The 20,759-nt window shown below is 45.6% G+C and overlaps 2 protein-coding genes across 4 annotated transcripts; one reads left to right on the plus strand and one right to left on the minus strand.

Moving 5' to 3' along the window:
* The first annotated feature begins 4,945 nt into the window (after positions 1-4,945).
* LOC123164923 (uncharacterized) lies at positions 4,946-11,575 on the plus strand. 3 transcript variants are annotated; one of them, XM_044582536.1, is made up of 8 exons: positions 4,946-5,372; positions 5,460-5,534; positions 8,955-9,458; positions 9,542-9,889; positions 10,179-10,276; positions 10,379-10,425; positions 10,513-10,574; positions 11,221-11,575. In XM_044582536.1, the coding sequence occupies exons 1-8, from the start codon at positions 5,133-5,135 to the stop codon at positions 11,554-11,556; spliced, it is 1,710 nt and encodes a 569-aa protein (XP_044438471.1). In that variant the 5' UTR covers positions 4,946-5,132; the 3' UTR covers positions 11,557-11,575. The 3 variants fall into 3 exon arrangements, with proteins under 3 accessions (XP_044438471.1, XP_044438488.1, XP_044438480.1); XM_044582553.1 differs by having other exon boundaries at positions 9,112-9,458; XM_044582545.1 differs by having other exon boundaries at positions 10,379-10,448; positions 11,221-11,358.
* Positions 11,576-12,383: 808 nt separating this feature from the next.
* On the minus strand, positions 12,384-16,399 carry LOC123180208 (protein IQ-DOMAIN 2). The gene is made up of 5 exons (XM_044592187.1): positions 15,800-16,399; positions 14,975-15,271; positions 13,852-14,067; positions 13,498-13,617; positions 12,384-13,403 (listed from the first exon to the last, which is right to left on the minus strand). The coding sequence occupies exons 1-5, from the start codon at positions 15,872-15,874 to the stop codon at positions 12,675-12,677; spliced, it is 1,437 nt and encodes a 478-aa protein (XP_044448122.1). The 5' UTR covers positions 15,875-16,399; the 3' UTR covers positions 12,384-12,674.
* Between the last annotated feature and the right edge of the window lie 4,360 nt (positions 16,400-20,759).

Raw genomic sequence — 20,759 nt, forward strand, 5'->3', positions numbered from 1 at the left:
TCGATTGCGATGAAATTCTGTTAGCGCGAACTTTTTCACAACATTGCACGCGCCACAAAATGATTAAATGAATGTAAACTGATCCTAAAGGAAAATGAATGTAAACTGATGACTCGTACTCACCTCAAAATGGATGCAAAGATGTGTTCATAGAAAAAATGGATGCAAAGATGCCGTGGGCCGTGGCAAACGAGTCGTTCAGATTGGTGTCGGCCCGGAATCCCACTTGGAACTGGAATCGATCCGCTACCGACTCAAGGCCACGCGTTAAATCTCCGCCGAGTTACAGGGGACGGGAGCCCTGCTCCCAATCTCCGCCGAGTTACAGGGAATCCCGATTCCCGATCCCGATCGCGCATGCAGTCGCAGGCTCGCAGCTAGACGACGATGGCCGCCGGCGACGACCGCCTCTCCGGCCTCAGCGACGACCTCCTGCGCCGCGTCCTCCACTTCGTCCCCGCCAAGGAGGGCGCCTTCACCAGCGCGCTCTCCAGGCGGTGGCGCCCGCTCTGGCGCTCCTGCGGCGCCGTCAACCTCGTCGCCCGCGCCCGCAAGGACGACACCGGCAGCAGCTGGTGCGACCAAGACTTCTACGCTGATCGCGACGCCTTCGTCTCCGCCGCCCACCAGGCGCTCGACGCCGCCGACCAAGCCGCCGAAGCCGACGGCCACGGTCCTATCACAAAGCTCGCCATCCGCGTGGAGGCCCGCCGCCACGACAAGATCCTTCATTTCCTTCACCGTGATGCGGACTATCACAATCACAATCGCAAGGAGCATGACGTTTTCCGTGCCTTGCTCACCCATAAAGCGGCGCGCCGCGTCGAGGAGCTCCGGGTGGCCGCGGTGGACACTGTCAAAGGGAAGCCCATGTACTTCGAGAGGAGCAAGTACGAGGCCATCGCGAACATTCATGGGCTTGGGATCTATCCGCTCAGCCTCGGCTCCCTACCGTCGGAGACCCTCCGCGAGCTGGAGCTCACCAACTGCAGCAGCCTCGAGCCGCCCGCCGCCGGCACGTCCTTCCCACGGCTGACGTCGCTGCGGCTGCGACACTGCAATGCGCCGTTCAAGGAACTCCAGCGCATCATCGACGCCGCGCCATTGCTCGCTGACATCCACCTTGAGGCCATCCTTCTCGACGAGGACGCCCGACCGGGCTACCCGCCGCCAAAGGAAGCCACGCTTCGGTCCCTCCGCTGCCCGGCGGCCACCATGCTCGTGCTGGACAAGTGCTGCTTGAAGAAGAATGGCACCGTGGGGATCCACGCTCCGATGCTGCGCTGCTTTCGGTATAGAGGGATCGTCCGGCATATCTCGTTGGACCCGCCGCCACAGCAGTTGGCACGGGCGGAACTGACTGTCGTCGACCACGGCGGCCAACGAAACAGAGACCCGTGCCGGAGCTTCTGGGGAACCGTCCGCGGCTTCAGCCACGCCAAGGAGGTGAAGTTGAGGGTGCGCCATGTGGAGGAGATCCGATGTTACTACACCAACGAGGCAAAAGATATCAAGCTCGGACGACTCGAGCGCCTCGAACTCCAGGGAGTGTACACGCCCACCGACAGCGCGGTGGCGGAGCTGATCGCGAACCTGCTCAGCTGCAGCCCGGCCCTCTGCGACCTCCGGATCGAGCTCAGCACGTCGCACGACGAAACTACCAAGAAATACCACTACGGGGCCCAAATCGTGGACAGGAAACGCCGAGCTCAGTTCCAGGAGTCCGTCCGTCGTTTCAAGAGCCGCAGACTGCAGCAGCCGACGGTGGCCGGACCGCCGGAGACGGGGACGACAGACGTTGACTACGACGAGGTCTCTGATGTGCCTGGCCTCAGTGGCGAGTCGTTCGAATGCTTGCGCAGCTGCCTAATAAGAGTCGGCCTGAAGTTCCGGCGGGAGACGACGGACTGCTTTGGAGCCCAGCTCGTCAAATTCTTCGCCCAAAACGCCATGGCTCTGGAGACGATGCTCATTGACGCTGGAAACGAGAGGATCCATGATCACATGAATCTCAAGATTGAGAAGTGGATTGCCAATTCATCAAAGAGAGGAAGAAGGATGGACGCAACGAAGGTGCAAGTCTTGCCTCTAAACCTTGCCGTCTTGTCACCATCGAGCAATCCTACCCACGGGATGAAGATCGCCAAGGTCGCCGGAGCGAGGCAACGAGAGGACCGCCTGAGCACGCTCAGCGACGCCACGCTGGGGCGCATCCTCTCATCCCTCCCATCCAAGGAGGCGGCGCGCGCGGCGGTGCTGTCAACCCGGTGGCGCGACACCTTCACCTGCGTCGACGCCGTGTGGCTGGAGGAGCCTGAGAGCCCCATCGTCGAGGAGCACGAGGACAACTGCGGCTCCGACTATGGCCGGCCCGACGACCCCGACCCGAAGCTGCCGTTCACCGCCGCCGTCACCGCCGCGAGCCCCTTTGTAATCGTCCATACTGCCCTGGCTCCCACATGCACGATATGACACAGTACTCCGTCCCGACGAGGCTCTTCTCCTGCGCTGCGCTGCGGACGCTCAGCATCAGCATCGGCCCCTGCAGCCTCTCCCCGCCGGCCGCCGTCAGCCTGCCGTCCCTTGAGGTGCTGCTCCTCGCCCGCGTGTCCGACCACGAGCGACACGTACAGAGCCTCGTCGACGGATGCCCGCGCCTCACCGATCTCACGCTCGAGACCTGCGCCACGGTGACGACGCTCTCCCTCCTCGGCAACCACCACCTCTGCAGGCTCGCGCTCCGCTGCTGCCACAACCTAGCCAAGGTATTCATCGCGGCCGACGGCAATCTCCACTCCCTGGAGTACCGTGGCGACGTGCCCGACACGTCTCTCCTGGACCTCCAAGGCACCGGCCGTTCGAGTTTCACGTCGTGTTCGATCGATATCTCCGGCAAGGAGGTCTCGTCGGAGGAGCTCACTAAACTCGGAGAGTTCCTGCAGCTAGTCTCCTCCACCAAGCACCTGCACCTGCAATCCGTACGGCTGGGCTACGACATACAACTCGACGCTCCAGCGACGTTACCGGTTTTCACCAGCCTCCTTCACCTCAAGCTAACAGGCCGCCTCCTCCACGGCGACGCCACTGACGCCGTGAGCAGGATACTCGGCCACGCCCCATCACTTGAGGTGCTTTCGTTGCTCTTTGAAACAGGCCCCGACGACGACGAGTTGCACGCGCGCGATAGATGGGAAGAAGAATGCAAGGTGGGGGAGATCGTCGACGCGCACCAGCTCAGGTACAACGAGCATGACGTCCTCGCGACCATGCCGCCGGTGAGCATCCCTTGCCTGAGGAGACATGTGAGGGAGATCAACTTGGTGCATTACCACGGCGGGAGCGTGCAGAGGACGCTGGCCCGTTTCCTGCTCTGCAATGCTTTGGTTCTCGACAAACTCTACTGCGGATTTGCTCCTGGGCCATTGTGGATTCAGACCAAGCTCAGAGACGAGATCCAAGGTTGGGCAATGAACAGTCCGAAAAATTGTGTCTTCGACTAATCAAGAATTCAAAATTAATTAGAAGTGCAATGCAAGTTGATCTTGAGCATATAAATGTTTTTGGCTGATGCACTTGCTTGACTTGGTAATTGGCATTATGCAACTTTCATTAAGACTATAAGAAAGCAATATGAGTTAGTTTGCGCTTGGATCTAAGATTTGGACCAGAATTGCATATGTTCGTATGAATCATTTTTTCCCTAAATGATAACGCCCACACATGTGGCATGTTTGCACTTCGCCCACACGCGTTGATCCATTTACTGCTTCATTGCATATTTTGCATATTGTTTCTTCTTTTTTGCGAGAAAAACGGAAGTTTTATTCCAAAATAATAGGGTTATAATCTAGATGCAACAATTCCACGATACATGGAGGACCTCTGTTTATCCAAACAGCCGTGCAACAATGTAGATGCATTGTTTTATTTAGTTTCAAAACAAAGATATTTTACTAGATCCATCATCCAAAAAAAACATCTTATTGTCATTCATGACCCTTGGAAGTTTAACCGACCATTTGTTTCTCTTTGTATTTGTGTTTTTTTAAGGATCAAATCTATTATAAAGATTCATTGAAAGTACAAAGTACCTCAAACATAATAAAAATTACATCGAGGTCCATGGACCACCGAACGACCATTGCTGCCGCCAGAACGAGCTGCCGACGCGCCGCTATCGTCGCTCTCATACCGGAGCCGACCTGACCTTGTCAATGACAGTCCTCCTGCACGTGCCCCTAAGGACCAGCGGCCCGAAGCCGCAGTCGTCGTCGTTGAATCCTTGAATCATATCTACTAGCGGAAGTCGAGACACCAGAATTCTCCTCCCCGCAACCGGCGACCAGAGTGGCAGGCGGAGGGGAGGAGAATCCACGGGCTCCCCGACAGAGATCGAGGGGTGGAAGGCTTTCTCGAGTCGCCTTGGAAGCATCGAGCTCTTAGTTTTTCATGTGTTTTACACAAAATATATAATTCCACTGCACACAATGTTCATGTAATAAAAAAATGTTCAGCCGTTGATCAAATTTTTATACTATCTCCGTAAACTAATATAAGTCATTTTAGATCACGTAGTATTTACTAGGTATGAAGTAAAGGAAACCTGAGTTGCATGATTTTTTCCTTAAATACATTAATTAATTTCTAGCATGGTGAATTTGTCTCAAATATTACTAGTAGTTTTTTTTTTCATTTTGAACTTGTTTCACCCTGAATGAATACTTTATTCGATTTTTGTAGGATTTTTTAATGAAGGTTGATATAATTGTTTTTTAGGCAATGAAAGTTAATATAAACTTTCTTTTTGAGACACGAAAGTTGATATAAATGAATACCTTCGCTTGGGCCAGGCCTATCGCTCCCGGTAATTAATTTGTGCAGCATGTGGCAGCCAACTGGGCCCCAACATGGGCTCGCGCCATGGCAGTGCCCCTACCTACCCCACACCCACACGTAGTCTCTCGATCCGGCTCAGGGCAAAGGAGGAGGCGACGGAGGCACGCCGGCGCCCAAGCAAGTCCCGATAGCGCCACCCCCGCCCCGCCCCCCGACTCGTGTGGAGGATTCATCGATCTGGGCATCTGATCTGTTCACCCCAACTGTTTCACCCCGTCTCCTCTTTCAGCCAGCCAATGCCGATGCAAACAGTCCACAAAACTAGCCACGCAGCAGAGGAAGCTGTTGATCGCCAAGATGATACTACTACCAAAGCCACAGACGGATCGACAAAAGCCCAAGAGGATGACGCTCTTTGCCGTGAAGGCAACGGTAAAAGCGCCACATATAAGCCCGATGATCCATGGAACCCTCCCCGCCCGCCTCCCCATCCCTCAATACTCGCCTTACAGTGCCCTCATCAGTATAACATGAAGGTAAATTAACTCGCCCCCTCATGTCATGTTATTGCACTGTGCACTTCTTATGGCAGTTGTTCTTGACTGACAGTTCGTCTCTTTCAGTACTTGCATCAGATTGCCGATTTCCTTTCCGAAGTCAGAGCCACCAACATAATCGTCCCAGACCGCACCCCCAAGGTTCTTTAATCTCACCTGTAACATGTCCCATCATTTCGTATGGTTGACATATCATTTAATTACACCTGTGACCTGTCCATCATTTCGTATGGTTGACATATCGTTTGACATCTAATCAACATTCTTCGTGTTTTGCCTGCAACTTTTATTTCTAGTTTATCCTGTATCATGCATCCCATATTCCTCCAGTTGTAATATAAATGTACTTTCCACCCCCAAACTCTTTAAAGGTTAACCCACCCAAATTGACCCCTCAACTATCAACTTTTTTGAATTACGCTATGCATTCATGCTACGGCCTACGGGTCTCCCGCATCATCAGTTCCCTTCAGAAAAAAGTGTTAATCCATTAGTAGAATTTCAGGAAGTTATCACAAGAAGTCAATAAATAAGAATTATCCTAAAACATAGGCCCAAAAGCACACACGGTATATATTTTATATGAAAAATAACTTTCATAATGAAAGGGAGCATCTTAAATAACTCAAACTTCATGCAAATCAGAAAATACCAAGAATATGTTTGTCATTTTCTAACTTTTATTTTTTTACTTTTTTTTCTTTTCCGAAAGTTCCAGATTTTCTGATAAACTAATGGGAACTTTATGAAGGAAATTTGTACATGCCAAACACATGGTGACAATGTGAACTACACATAAGCATCACGTTAAAAATTGCTCCCGGACTGGATGGATTTCCGGTGGAGTTCTACAAGAAGTGCTGGCATATTATTAAGGGGGATTTGCTTCCTATGTTTCATGATCTGTTCTCTGGACAGCTTCAATTATTTCACTTGAACTTTGGAACTATCACACTGCTTCCGAAGAAGACGGATGCTGTGAGAATTGAGCAGTTCAGGCCGATCTGCCTTCTCAATGTCAGTTTTAAAATTTTCACCAGGGTCAGGACTAATAGGCTCACACAGATTGCGCACTCTGTGGTGCAGCACTCCCAAACTGCTTTCATGCCGGACAAAAACATCCTTGAAGGGGTGGTCGTCCTTCATGAAACGCTCCATGAAATTCATTCCAAGAAATTAGATGGTGTCATTTTTAAGGTGGATTTCGAGAAAGCGTACGATAAGGTTAAATGGCCATTTCTCCAACAGGCATTGCGTATGAAAGGTTTTGATGAAGCCTGGCGCCGCCAGGTTGAATCATTTACGCAAAAAGGGAGTGTGGGAATTAAAGTGAATGACGACATTGGTCATTACTTCCAGACACATAAAGGCCTAAGACAAGGAGATCCGATGTCCCCTATCTTGTTTAACATTGTGGTAGATATGTTAGCCATCTTGATAGGACGGGCTAAGGAAAACGGTCAAGTGGGTGCCTAGGTACCTCATCTGGTTGATGGAGGTGTATCCATCCTTCAGTACGCTGATGATACTATCATCTTTATGGAGCATGACCTGGCCAAGGCGAGAAATATGAAGCTGGTGTTATGCCTTTTCGAACAATTAACCGGGTTAAAGATTAACTTTCATAAGAGCGAGCTGTTCTACTTTGGTAGAGCCAAAGACGAACAGGAGGCTTATCGGCAATTGTTTGGGTGCGACTTGGGGGATTTACCTTTCTCCTACCTAGGTATTGCAATCCACCATAGAAAGCTGACCAATAGAGAATGGAAGTGCATCGAAGACCGGTTCGAGAAGAAATTGAGTTGCTGGAAGGGCAAGCTCATGTCATATGGAGGCCGATTAATTCTGATTAATTCGGTGCTCACGAGTATGCCTATGTTTCTCCTATCGTTCTTTCAAGTCCCAGTTGGTGTTAGGAAAAGACTGGACTTTCATTGATCGCGTTTCTTTTGGCAAGGTGATGATCTAAAAAGAAAATACAGACTTGCAAAATGGGATATCATCTGTAGACCGAAAGACCAAGGGGGTCTTGGTATTGAGAATCTTGAAGTCAAGAACAGATGCCTTCTTAGCAAGTGGCTGTGGAAGCTTTCTTTTGAGTCTGATGCCATGTGGGCCCAAATCCTTCGCAGCAAGTATCTACAGACAAAGTCCTTGTCCCAGGTCACAGTCAGGCCAACTGACTCGCCTTTCTGGAAAGGCCTGATGAAAGTCAAACAATCTCTGTTTTATAGGACAAAGGTTGTGATTGGCAACGGCGCTAGTACACGCTTCTGGGAGGATACTTGGCTCGGTGAGACACCCTTGGCCATTCAATATCCGTCTTTATATCGTAGTGTTCAACGACGTGAGGTGTTCGTTGCTACGGTGTTTCAATCCATCCCCCTTAATATTCAGTTCAGACGGTCGTTAGTGGGCAATCGTTGGGAAGATTGGCTCCGTCTAGTTCGGAGACTAATGGATGTCCATCTTTCTCAACAACCCGATGAATTGCGCTGGAAACTGACTAGGTCTGGAGTATTCACGGTTAAATCAATGTATATTGATGTAATTAATTCGAGCTCCATTCCTACCTCCAAACACGTTTGGAATGTCAAAGTTCCTTTGAAAATAAAAGTGTTTATGTGGTTTGTCCATAAACAGGTTATTTTAACCAAGGATAACTTGATTAAGCGTAATTGGACAGGACCTACGAGGTGTAGCTTCTGTGATCGGGACGAGACGATCAAACATCTCTTTTTTGATTGCCCGCTTGCCAGAGTACTTTGGCGGACGGTTCACATTGCTTTTAATATTACTCAACCGAATTCTGTCATTACGTTATTTGGGACATGGCTCACTGGGATTGAGCCTGAATTAACGAAACATATTCGTGTTGGAGTTTGCGCTTTGTTGTGGACTATCTGGACTTGCAGAAATGATTTGGTTTTTAACAGAACATCACGTATTCATTTTTTGCAGGTTATTTTCCGAGCCACGGCCATGATCCGTTCATGGTCGCTACTCACTCCGATGGCGGCCAGGGAGCATTTGGTTACTGGATCTATCCGCTGGGAGATGGTAGCTCGGGATATCTTCAACCGGTTTGCATGGCGGTCATGTAATAGGATAGGCAATTAGTTTACCTATCTATCTTTAGCTAGCCGGTTGTGGCATCTTATCTTGGCTAGTCTGTGTGTCCAGCCTCTTTTGCTCTGTGTGAGCTGTCTTTTTATTACTTTTCAGTCGGAAACCTTGAAACCTTGTTGGTACCTTTTATTTCGTTAATAAGATGGCCGTATGCATCACTCTGAGGCAGAGGCCGGGGAGATCCCTTTTTTGAAAAAAAAAAGAAAAAATATGGACAAGACCACTTTTTTTTTGAGGGACCAGCTTTGGATCTTTTAAAAGTTTAGGATGGAAAGTTCCACTTAGGAAATAATTTAGGGATGAAAAATATAAGTTTTCCAATTTCAATAACATAAGTTAACTCTATAGAATACAATTTGGTTGTTATGCTTAATTTGTTAGTTGGATAGCTGAACTGATTGATCTTCATATTGTTTTAACATGGATATCTAGGAGACAACGCTAAAATTCTATGACATATTCGGCCATCTGTTGAATGTTCTCAAAAAAGATAGTGTTTCGGGCTTCCTTCGCCTCTTCAAAAAGTATAGGGGGCACTTGGTTGCTGGATACGTCATCACCCCACAAACCCTTGACCTGATTATTACAGAGAATGCCCTGCGCTGTGCTAAGCTTGTTTTGGAGGGGAAGGCGCCTGAGCTCCGTGGGATGCGCGCCAACCCCAACTACATGACCAGCTTCGGGTACTTCCCCCTCCACATAACTGCCCAGATATTCTCCGCCGACATGGTTAAGATACTGCTCCGCTATGGTGCATTGGCTAATCTACGCACCTGTGAAAGAATCATCGAGGGCCTCCTCCCACTTCATGTTGCCATCGAGAACACTTGCCAGCACACGTATCTGGAGGACAATCTATTAGCTGATGAGAGCTACCTGAAGGGGTATGCCGAGTACATCTACAGGCTCATACATCTGCTTTGCCTTCCTGAGATGGTTTGTAGCAAATCCCTCCTTACATCCGTTACTACTTTGGTTACATTAGCAGTAAAGAAGTTCTGTATTCATGTATTATGCAGAAGATCTTCTTGGACACCATTAGATTGCTTGCAGCTCACACGGATAATGTTGTCGATGAGCTCTGGAATTACATCGAGCATGGGAAGATTGTCCCTGCAGCCATTCTTCTCCTTGCAGCTCAAAGGCGATTCCATAAGCTCAATGGTTTTGATACGATCAAGAACCGTATTGATGATTCTATATTCTCCCTGATAAGGGAGGGGTGTGGATTGCAAATTGGTAAAAACACCAAGGCAGCAAAGCAGCGGAAGGAGAAGGAAGTACGTTTCTATAATGCATTGTTCCTTGTTAGGATACTTCTGAAAGCTGGTGAAGCCCTTGATGAATATATTCAAACTCATTCAGAGGTATCACATTTTCGTATATCGCAGCTCTAATGTCTTAGATATTTGTTTGCTTCGTTCTGTTGAAACTTAATATTTTGGTATATTAAGTTTTGGATTTCGAGAACTCACAAGGCAATTGTCACTTGCCAACAAGAATCGGGTTTGTGCTCTTCTGATTACAAAACCTGAGGATTTCATAAAGTTAAGGGTAGAAATGATCTGGTATGGGGTTGGATACTTATCAAGTAAAGCAAAAAACAAAGATACTTAATTACCTCTGTGGTTTATATATTAAAATAAAATTATGCAGGCATCTCATCAGGAGGTCCATGGAAAAGTTTCAGCAATTCTTCAGAATTATGATGTTGGTCCTCATGGAAAAGGAATTTGCGTTGAAGAGCTTAAATGGTTCGTTTTTTCTTGCCTCTGCTTCCATAGTTGATATCCATTTGTACATATAAATGATTTACATAACAATCTGATTGTTATTCCCTTCTGCACGCTCTGAAGCCGCTCCTATGACTGCGGAGTGCCCAATAGTGTATTACATGGACGCGGTGCGTGTGCATTGCAGAACATGGTATTTTAACTATGCTTTGCAAATTTTACAAAATAAGTTGTTCTAATTCTGTAATGGAAAACAGGGAACAAAGATTCGACCAAAACAGCCACAGGATCACCAACTCTGGATGTCAAGGCAAAAAAAGTAAGGATATCTGAACTTCATCGTCTTTAGAGTTTTCTATTTCTTATTTTGCTGCATGCTGACTATCTGTTTTTTTATGAATTTAGTATTTTTCTGTTTTCATTTGTTTCTTTTGTTTCCATGCTGATACTGAGGGGATGAAGTCTTCAAATTGATTTGAATGAGAAGTTTTTATTATGACACTGAAGTTCATTATACGGCTGTAATGGCACTCTCATATCTTTTACTTCATTATATAGTCTCATATGTTAGAGCCAACATGTACAAATTCAGGAACCCTTTAATGTCTAGAGCTGAGACGGACTTGTTTTGTTTTCTCTTAAAGACAAATGATCTGTCCGGTTGGTGCGGTCAATTTTTTTTGGGTAAGACACATATCCTCTTCTTATACCCTTTTTGCAGTCTGAATCAATCAGAAGAGTCAAAAGACAAATCTGGCCTGGGGGTGTTTAATTTTCTTGCATTGGCAACGACCTGTCGAGATCAAAAAACTCGACTAAGACTCTGTTTTTCATTTGATTGTTCTTGCATGGTAATGCTTATGCACCCTGAAGAACATGTACAACTCGATGACAATAACCTGTTCACGTCGAAATATGTACTGGGTTATCAACACTGATATCTCCATCATTTATGTGTTAAACAGGCTGTGAGAAGGAAACCACGCAGAGGAGAAGACCTCTGGTACTCAAGGGACCAGTTCATACCGATATGGAGGTCGGTGCTGAGCGCACGGTTTATCACGAGGCTCATTCCATCCTATGTGCCGAAGAAAGAGTTTGCAGATCTTCAGCCTCAAACTCAAATCCAGCTTGGCTTGTTGGAGAGAAGGTATATTTTCTACAATCCGTTCTCTGCAAGTAACTGCCGATCAACCAGAAGGCGATTTGGGCCCGCCGCGTCAACTCTCCTGAAGACTGAAGCGCGTCGTGTGACGATCGAGCACTGGCGAGAAGGTATAATAGTTTTACTTGTTAGTTGAAGCTTCTGAACATAGACGGAATGGTAGGAGTTGAGACACCCAACCATCCCCTGGAAGATTTCAGTTATCTACTTCGATGTTGGGGGTCGTTAGCATGAACTGAACTAATGCTTAATAGACTGTGCTTCGGCCATGAATGTTTGATCAATTGCCATGATTAGTGATGGAACTGTGCTTGGATGTGTTGGCTGTTACTGTCTATCTAAAACTGGTGTTAGTTGTTTAAGAAGTGGAGAGTATGTTTCTGAGGCTTGTCATGGACCTGATAAGGTGTGAAACATGCCATGTTTTGGCTTCAACCTTGACTCTATTTACTAATTAACTGAGCTTACGGTAGTATTGTCGTTCTGACACCAGTTTCAGGTATTTGCGGAGAACAAAATTAAGGCAAAAATGGTTCTTACTAGACAACCTTTTCATTTTACTTTTGTGCAGGTCCCAATGAACAAAATTTTGCATAATTACAGTGTATTTCCACATAGATAAGGGAGATATCGTATTATTTCTTTTTTCCACCGAAAAAAAGATAAGGGAGAATGTCTTCGGCACTTCCAATTGCACTCTTGAAATAATATGAGATAAAAGTTGTCAACTGAATGCTGGGCAATTGCCGTAATAAGAAAGGCAACATGATTAGAGGTAGCAGCTAGTCAGCTACCATGGCCGACAGCAACCATGGCGAGAGCATGGCCACCACCAACCATTGTTTTTTTTTTGTACATGCGTAACCCAGTGAACAAAACCACTAAATTTGATATGCTTTTGTGTAGATAGTAAAGATAGGATACTTATTGGGGCAGAGTGCTACATTCACATTGACAAGTTCATTGGGAAGGCATGCATGGAAGAAATATATTGCTCGCATAAATAGAAGACCTGTGTACATACAAACAACAAACCCCATATGGTTTTACACAAGCAAGCAACAAATGAAATGGACAGACAGACGACACCGAGAGTCTTCCCCTAATGAAGCCGACAATGTAGTCGCAATAATAATTGGATGAAAACAAAATGCAACAATTCGAAGAACTTTAACCTTTTTTTCATGGGTGAAATGTGTATATATCTGCATAATCCATAGTCCCGTCCCCACTTGCATGAGTTGCTTGTTTGTCTCAACCGCTGATCGCCAGGGCCTCTGGCTGCGGCGCCTCGGGGATGTCCTTCACCATGCTCTCCACCTTTGGAGGGCCAGAATGCCGCCTCATTGGCGAGGGGGGCACCCCTCCAGCTGGGAAGGACAGCCTCTTCTTGGCTGACCCAACACTAACAGAGCCTCCTTTCTCTGGTGTCGTCTCTGCACTATCGATCAGTGGTGACCCCTGGAGGCGGGACTTGGCCCTAGCAGATTTTGTGGCAGCCATGTAGCTTGGGACTGACAGAGAGCTTGCGAGGCTCTCGTCATCCCGCACCGTTGAGGTGGCTATGCTGTGCCGCCTTGGTCGCTCAGACTGCACACTGAGCACGCTCCTTGCATCGTCATCCACCTGTGAAATCCCGTTCTTCGGAGTAGCAGATTTCTTCTTCACAACTATTGGTGTCACTTTGGCAGTGGGTGTACAAGGGGATAGCCGGGAAGCTGGGCGGGTCAGCTTTGGAGTCGTTGGTGACGACTTGTCTGGCTTGGAGCCCCTACGGTTGAAGGCTTTAGTGATCTCACCCTCTCCAAGGTTCAAACTCGTGCTCTTCACTGATCCCTGGTCAATGTTGCTTTCCTTGCCGGTTCCAGTGCGGCCGGCCTCAGAAGGCTTTGCTGCCATCCAGCGTTCCAGCCAGCTCCAGCCCCAGTGTGGGTTGTTTGGGTCTACAAACATTGGGTTGGAGGACCTTGAACTGCTCTTCCACTGCATAGTGCAAATTTCCAAGCATTTTAAGAGACATAGTCGAATGAGATGAAACGAAGATTGGCATCTATTTTCAAGAATCGGGAAGGCCTACCTGATGGGAAAACGCGTATGCGAGCGCTCTCTCTCTTCTTATCGCAGCCTCTTGCCTGCTTATCAGACTTGCTTCGATCTTCTCCTTGGATTGAGTGGTGTCGTCCCAGTGCTCCCCCATCTGGTATAATTCAAAAAACAGAGTATGCTTAATGCTCTCACTTAAAAGATGTAATTACCCGCGACTGCGAGATTTGGAGCAAAACAGAAAGCGATGCTTCTGGAAATTGGAGTACTCATCAAGCAAAATTCTTTCGTGCAATAACAAAAACTAGTAGATGCCTAGCGAGTTGAGTGGACAACAGTGGCGCACACAATATTTTTACTGATGAAGGCTTTGAGATGGTTTGCCTACCCTCAAACTGTCCAATTCTTGTTTCAGCAGGAGCTGGCGCTGGAGGGCCTGGTTCTCCTCAGACATCTTCAGCCTTCTTGAACGTATCTGTGACTGCACCCGTGCGAGAGTCTGCATACAGCGCAGAGTACTAGCAGCTTGACGCTTGACCGAATTACCCTCGACCAATGACTTCAATCTAACAAGGCCCCTCAAGGCTCGTAGTGCCCTCCTTGCCTGCATTATTACAATGATGACTCTCAAAATATGTATAGCAATCCTGGTTCGGAGAAAAAGGAATATGTATAGCGGAAGAAAAACATAATCTTATTCAGTAAATAAAAATTTCACTGGATATGGTATCGTGTTTTTGGAATGGAACTACAAAGTCAAGTTGAAGACATGCTACCTTTGTATCAAGGCTATACCACAAAGCAATGCCATCAACATCAAAAAATGATATAAAAAATCAAATGAATAATGAAAGGTGGCTGCCACCAACTGACAGATGTGCATGGATTAGTCTGTGAAGATCTTTTTGTAGGCCCTCTTCAACATCATATACAGAGTAAATGAACATTAGTGAGTTAAATCATAAGGGGTGATGAGTGCTTTTAAGGAGTAAGAGAGGATTGGTTTGTCGAAAACAGAAGAACAGAGGATTCTGGTAGGCAAGAATACTGGCTTGTTGAACCATAAAAGTTGATTTACCATGCAAAATTTGTGAACAGAACAGAAGAACTGTAAGTAGCTAAGAATTTCACCAAGAGGTCTCAATTCAAATTAAAAGCAACTGACCAAGTTGTTGAGCTGATAATACCTAAACCTCAGAAGAGGGTAAGAGAAAGTTTTGAGGAAGGCCACCGCAGACATTTGCTTGCATGTTCAGGCATGTTCGGACAGAGACATAATCCATAAACAATACAGGAGTTTTTCTTCCAAAGTTGAAAAAATGCAAAGACCGGATCAGCGGCCATCAGAAAATAAAACACTGCATGCAAACACGTTTAATCTTTAATTTTTATAAATTTCATGACATAGTTAGAATGAAACCAGCCATTTAAGTATTCCAACTGTCACAATGACCTCACAAAACATTCCAAATGGCATGAAATTGCTAATTCAAGAGCTAATGTCAAATTACCAGGTATCCCCTGAAGGCGGTCTGGATCTTGATTGCCGCGAGCTCTTCCCTCGATACACCAGGTGGCAATGCCGCCGACGTCTGCGCAGGAGCATCAGGGGCTGCCTCCACGGTCACATGCTTGCTCTGCTCCTGCTCCTGCTCCAGCTCAACATCACGGACCTGAACCTCCTCAGTTTGGTGCGGAGAAGGAACGGCGGGAGGCGGCGGCGGCATCGAAACATTGACTTCCAAGGAAGTAGAAGGTGTTAGATCTGGTGGACTGGGGTCTCTTGCAGCCAATTTCTTCCTCAGTTTCTGTGCATTTGAAAGGCAAAGCTTGGGTTGTCATCAGAATTCAGTTCAAATTACAGTACTATGATAACACAATCGCAAAGACAATAGTTTTGTCAAATTAATTACTGGACAATCCAATTGTAGGTGGAAAGATGGTGTCCCCTATTTATTACAGTTATTACTGAATGGCAAGTAAGAAATGAAAAGATGTTTGTCCAAACATGACAGCCCAACTGAAACCATCAATCACCATGAGTGGACAGGCTATCAGAACTAGTACTATAGTAAGAAATCTCTGCAATAAATTGCTGGCGTGAAGTGAACAAAACAATATGCCAATTTCAAGATTCTGCCGCCTAAAAATTCCCAATAAGCTGACTGTTTGCAATTAATTCATCATGGAGGAAACAGCCAAATCCTGATTAGACCCACAGCAGGCTCACAAGAGCTAGCAGTAAAATCTAAGGAAATCCAGCACAAGAACTGCATAATAAATAAGTAATAAGAGAGAAGAATCCCAAGCAAGAGTTACCACAAATTAATTATTACCTCCTCCTTCTTCTCCTTGGACTCAGGGCTGAACACCTTCTTGACGGCGCCCAGCCACTTGCCCTTCTTCCCCATGGCCCCAACAAATTTTCTCCCAGCAAACACTCGCCGACGGGACGGGAAGGAGAATACCACCGGTCAGATCTGCGCCTCCCAGATCTATCACTAGTTATCCACGGGGCGGGACGGATGCCGCGGCGGCAAGGCAAGCGCACACACAAAAGGGCGCGACTTTACCACTGCGGTGTGCAGGGGAGCCACCGCCAGTCCAACCAAATGGATCTTTCTGCGGAAGCAAGGTGAGGAGGGCGGGCGAGTGCCCTTCCTCTTGCGGTGCGGTGCGGTGCGGTGCGGTGGCGAGCGGCAACTAACTAACGGGAAGGAAGGGAAGGGATGGGAAGGGGAGGTGTGTCAGGTTGGCGTGAGAGGAGGACAGCTGAATTGCTGCGGGTATATCTGCGGGGATGGCATCATGTGGGAGGTGGTGGAGCGGGGTTGGAGGAGCTGGGAATTGTACTAGCTGGCTGGAGGTGGCGGTAGGACTGACAGGAGGGCACAGCGCAGCGCGGCGCTGAGAGGGAGCTGCTGGAGTGGTGAGGGTGAGGGATGGTCCGTGTGCACTTGCTTGGTGTCTGTTGGGATGGGATGCTCTCTCTTTGGGTTGTGGGTTTGGGGTTGGACAGCTTGGATACAGAAGAGGAAACGAATTGAAGTGAAAGTGGAATCTCCACTTGGTGTTGTTTATGTTTTGGGGTTGAGTGCTTGGGTGCTTTTGGGTATTCTTGGATGCACTTTAATGTTGATAGGATCGGCTGTTCGGCTGGATGGGGATAAACTAGCCGCAAGAGATTCAAAAATACGGGTGCAAATACTTTCACGGGATTGCTATTTTTCGTGCGAATGGTTTTATTTTCAGGTTCAATAATTTATTTATTTTGGCATAACTAGCAGCAAGCGATCTCAAATGTTGGTGCAAACACTTCTACGGAATTGCTATTTTTCAGTCGAATTGTTTTATTCTCAGCTCCAATCAACATATTTCTGACTCTCGATTCTTCTCTTTATGTGCCTATTAGTTTTCATACATTTCTTTCATTTCGGTATTTTGTCTAATGGACATTTTTTTAGGGGAGCTAATGGACATTCTAGTGGGTAGTTTGGGTCCATGTTATTTATTTATTTTGGGTGATCGACTTTTGCATGGAGGGTTGTCCTTTTCTTGTAGTTGAATTATGGTTTTATTTTACTTCTCTTCTCTTATCATCTTTTTATCTTTTTGTTAGTTGCTAGTTCCGGCAAGAGTCGAGTCCATCGATCAAAATACGAATTTGGCTTTAGAGAGTGTATGTTTTGATAATATGATGAATGCAAACTCGCTTGTTATTTTAATAGTTTGCGGTGAAATGTGATAATTAGGTAGACTGAATTTTCATTTTCTTTTGGTGTGAAATATTTATCTAAAGCAAATAACAGCCCATTACACTTGTTTTACAAGCACCGAACCATGTAAAGCATAACAAGCAAGATCGTAATGGAGGTTTTGTAATCATGTCAAATGGGTTTTTAATTTAATAGTGCCATGTGTTGATGTTTGTATGGTGCCAAATTTTGATTGATACCAAATTAAAAATTATTCAAGTTGATAGTGTCACGTTTCGTTGTTTGTATGGTGCAAAAGTTTGATGATGATGCTGAACAGGAAATCGGTCAATTGTCAAATTGGCGCTCCCTAATCCTAAACTCGGAAATGCGGGCTTGCCTTTTTTTAGTACATAAATTTGATGAAAAATAATGCATGCGTCTTTGATTTGCGGGACTAAAAACATAGGACTAGAAAAAAAAACTGAAGTTGAATGTCGTTGGCATGATGAGTTTTACTGGATTGGAAAACATAATATGTGTAAAATATGCAGTTTAATTGCACCACAAAATAGTCAAAATACCCATGAATTTTTCTAAAAGATCGTGTGCATGTTATAGTTTTTTTTACTGATGTGCATGTTATAGTTGTCACCAAAACAAAGTTTTGATGTTGTATTCGATGGAAAATTTTCTTTAAATTTTATGTAAAATATATCATAGCAAAACTCTAGGTTTTCCGGTCATACAAACCAAATAAGCTCCATATAAAGAAATCTAAGAAATATAATCCTCTAAAAAAATCTTTACTAAAGAGACCCTATGTGTTTTCCAATAAAAAAGAAATAATACGCTCTCATATTTAAGTTGAAGGTATTAACCCAATTGAAGTGGCATTGTACTACATCCAATCCACAACCCAATAGAGACATGGCTAAGTTTCTTAAGCACCTCCCAAAGCGCTTGAGTGTTTATCTTTTCCGAACTACCAGAAATATGCACAACCTGGCATTTGGTACCTGCATCAACTAACAAAACAGTGCCGACAACAGTTTCAAATTTAAATTCTGCATCACACAAACAGTAACATAATTATATGAACATCTTAACCTTAAATTATGTGATGTACTACGTCATATGAATAGATTATAGTAAAATTGGTGGTTAGCTGATAATTGTGTGCAAGGACACTGTAACCACCACGGTACTGTGCATCCACCCCCCTATAAAGAGAAGGAAAAAACCTAAAATATGGGCAGCCCTAAACTGCTAGTGCACAAAACAAAAACCTACAGTCATAATATGCCTAGGTGGCAGGGAATTATTTGGCGGATGATATTTCGACGTTACGCCAACTCATCGCCAGTTCGCCACTGTGTATATCTCTCTTTCTTGTTCATACTTTGGCTCCCACATGCTTGCGTGTTGTGCTGGCTGAGACTTTGCTAATTAAAGTCTACAGGTACACATCAAATAATTCTCTCTAGCTGTTCACCAGATCCTAAATAATATTACAGATAAATCCAAATAACAGCCTGTTGAATTCAGTTATATATTCCTTGGTTGTACTCTAAAAATAAGAAATTAACAATTGCCAAAGGGCACCCCGCAAAAAGAAAAACAATTGCCAAAGGGCAAGATATATCTATCTATGAAAGATGGGCAGAAGATGAAGTACAGATACGCATGTGGAGTGATATCAACCTGAGGTTTGTCTCTTTGTTATCTTAGCCATGTGAATACTTAATTATAACAGGCTGACACCCCATGAAATTGATAGTAGTTAATTTTTCAATGACCTGACACATTAACTACAGGTCAAGCACTGTAATCATGGTCAAGGAGATGCTACACGGACTGATTATATAACTGATCGCCTTTCGTACGTTGTGTTCCCCATCAGAGATTAGAAAATGTCACGAGTTGCAAAGCGACAGCCTAACGCGCCCTTATGCACTGGATTCATGCAATGCACGCATTATTTCTAATTAATCTTCTTAGAGAAGTTTAAGTGTGTTTGATATTTTTTTTGCAACAACTGGCATTGGTCTCTGGTGTGAAAACAAATCAGGCCGCTCGATTCATCTCTACTAAGTCATATATTACAAAAAATATACCAATATAAATTTTAGATGTTCTATTTTCAAACGGTATATTTTTGTGTTATATAGTTTATATTAGAGTGATAAAATTGATAACCTAGGTATACGCACGGGACTTGTAAATTGAAACGGAGGGAGTACCAAAACTTGAACCATATCATGTTCTCGGCAAAATAAAACAAAACTTGAACCACATGCTACCCTTTGGGGTTGGAGCCATATTCAATGGCGCCAAGCTCACAATGTGTCAATGTCGGTGCCATTGCGCTAACATCAAGGTGTACGGGGTCGTCTCACTGACATCTTGCCACCTCGTAGTCGTAGGCACGACAAGTGTGGTTCTGCAACAGTGACAATATGGGGTAGTGTGATGCCGACCTAAGGTGTGCCAGATGTTGTTCAAATGGAGTCAGGGCGGGAGCCCTTTTCCTCTAAAAAGAAGATGTCGTTCAAATTTTGAATGTGGTTGGTGTTTAAATATAGTTTCAAATTGGGTTAAAATCATTGAAATTCCCCCGACTTCCTACCAAATACAGTGCGTAACTTTGGACTTGGTCATTTATGCGAAAGCCATTAAACTTTCGTGCTGCTTTGAGGCAAAACCTGACTGTCCCGAGATTGCGGATCAGTCAAGCCACATATGGCTAGCTCTGTATCTACTCGCCTCAAATGACGCATGCTGCCATTCGCAAAAAAAATAAAAAAAATGATGCATGCTGCCTTTTTTGCACGTCTCATGGAACTTCATTCGGATAGCTAGGTCCCACCACACCCGTGATTCATGAAAGTAACTACAGTTAGCAGTGTTGCCGCTTGCGGCTACTAATAATGGTGCTGGTTTAGTGGGTGAGAAATTAGGTAATACCAGTTAAAAAACCGAGGTAAATGTTAGCCCGAATACTGCTGGTTAAGCACTCATCTTTCCTAGTTCTGGTGTATCTTGACAATGTGGCAGCGGTTTCTAAACTGCTTCCAACTTGAGCACAACCAACAAGATCGGTATATCGCTCGTACACACCATTTATGGTATTCAGTAGAGTTTTATCGTCGGCCATCGATCCCTTTTTTCTCAATATACTAGAACACGATACATCTCTGCTATTCGTGTAAGCTGACAGAAATAATGGTTTGCTGTACGAAATGTGATGGTTCTTCTCCTTCTATGCGGCCGACGTGACGCAGACGAACGCGTCGATAGAAACTTCCTCTCCCCTTGTCGAGGCGCGATGGCGATGGGGAGGCGTACCGGAGACAAATTTTGTCCCGTACCTCTTCTCTAGTAAACGAGGAAATGGCTGATAAAAACCGGGAGAGTGTCTCTAGGTGAACGTGTCGGCCATGCATTAAGGGAAAATTATATGACTAGTTAGCGCCAAACCGATGTGAGTGTCGTGTGTGTGACGTGCATTTGCAGGTAGCAAGCCGTTTTCGCCTTTGATAAAGCGCGGACAAGTGGTTGCCTAATCGATCCATCCATCGGGGGTGCTATGGTAACTGCT

The sequence above is a fragment of the Triticum aestivum genome, chromosome 1D, assembly GCF_018294505.1.
Source record: "Triticum aestivum cultivar Chinese Spring chromosome 1D, IWGSC CS RefSeq v2.1, whole genome shotgun sequence".
Taxonomy (NCBI): domain Eukaryota; kingdom Viridiplantae; phylum Streptophyta; class Magnoliopsida; order Poales; family Poaceae; genus Triticum; species Triticum aestivum.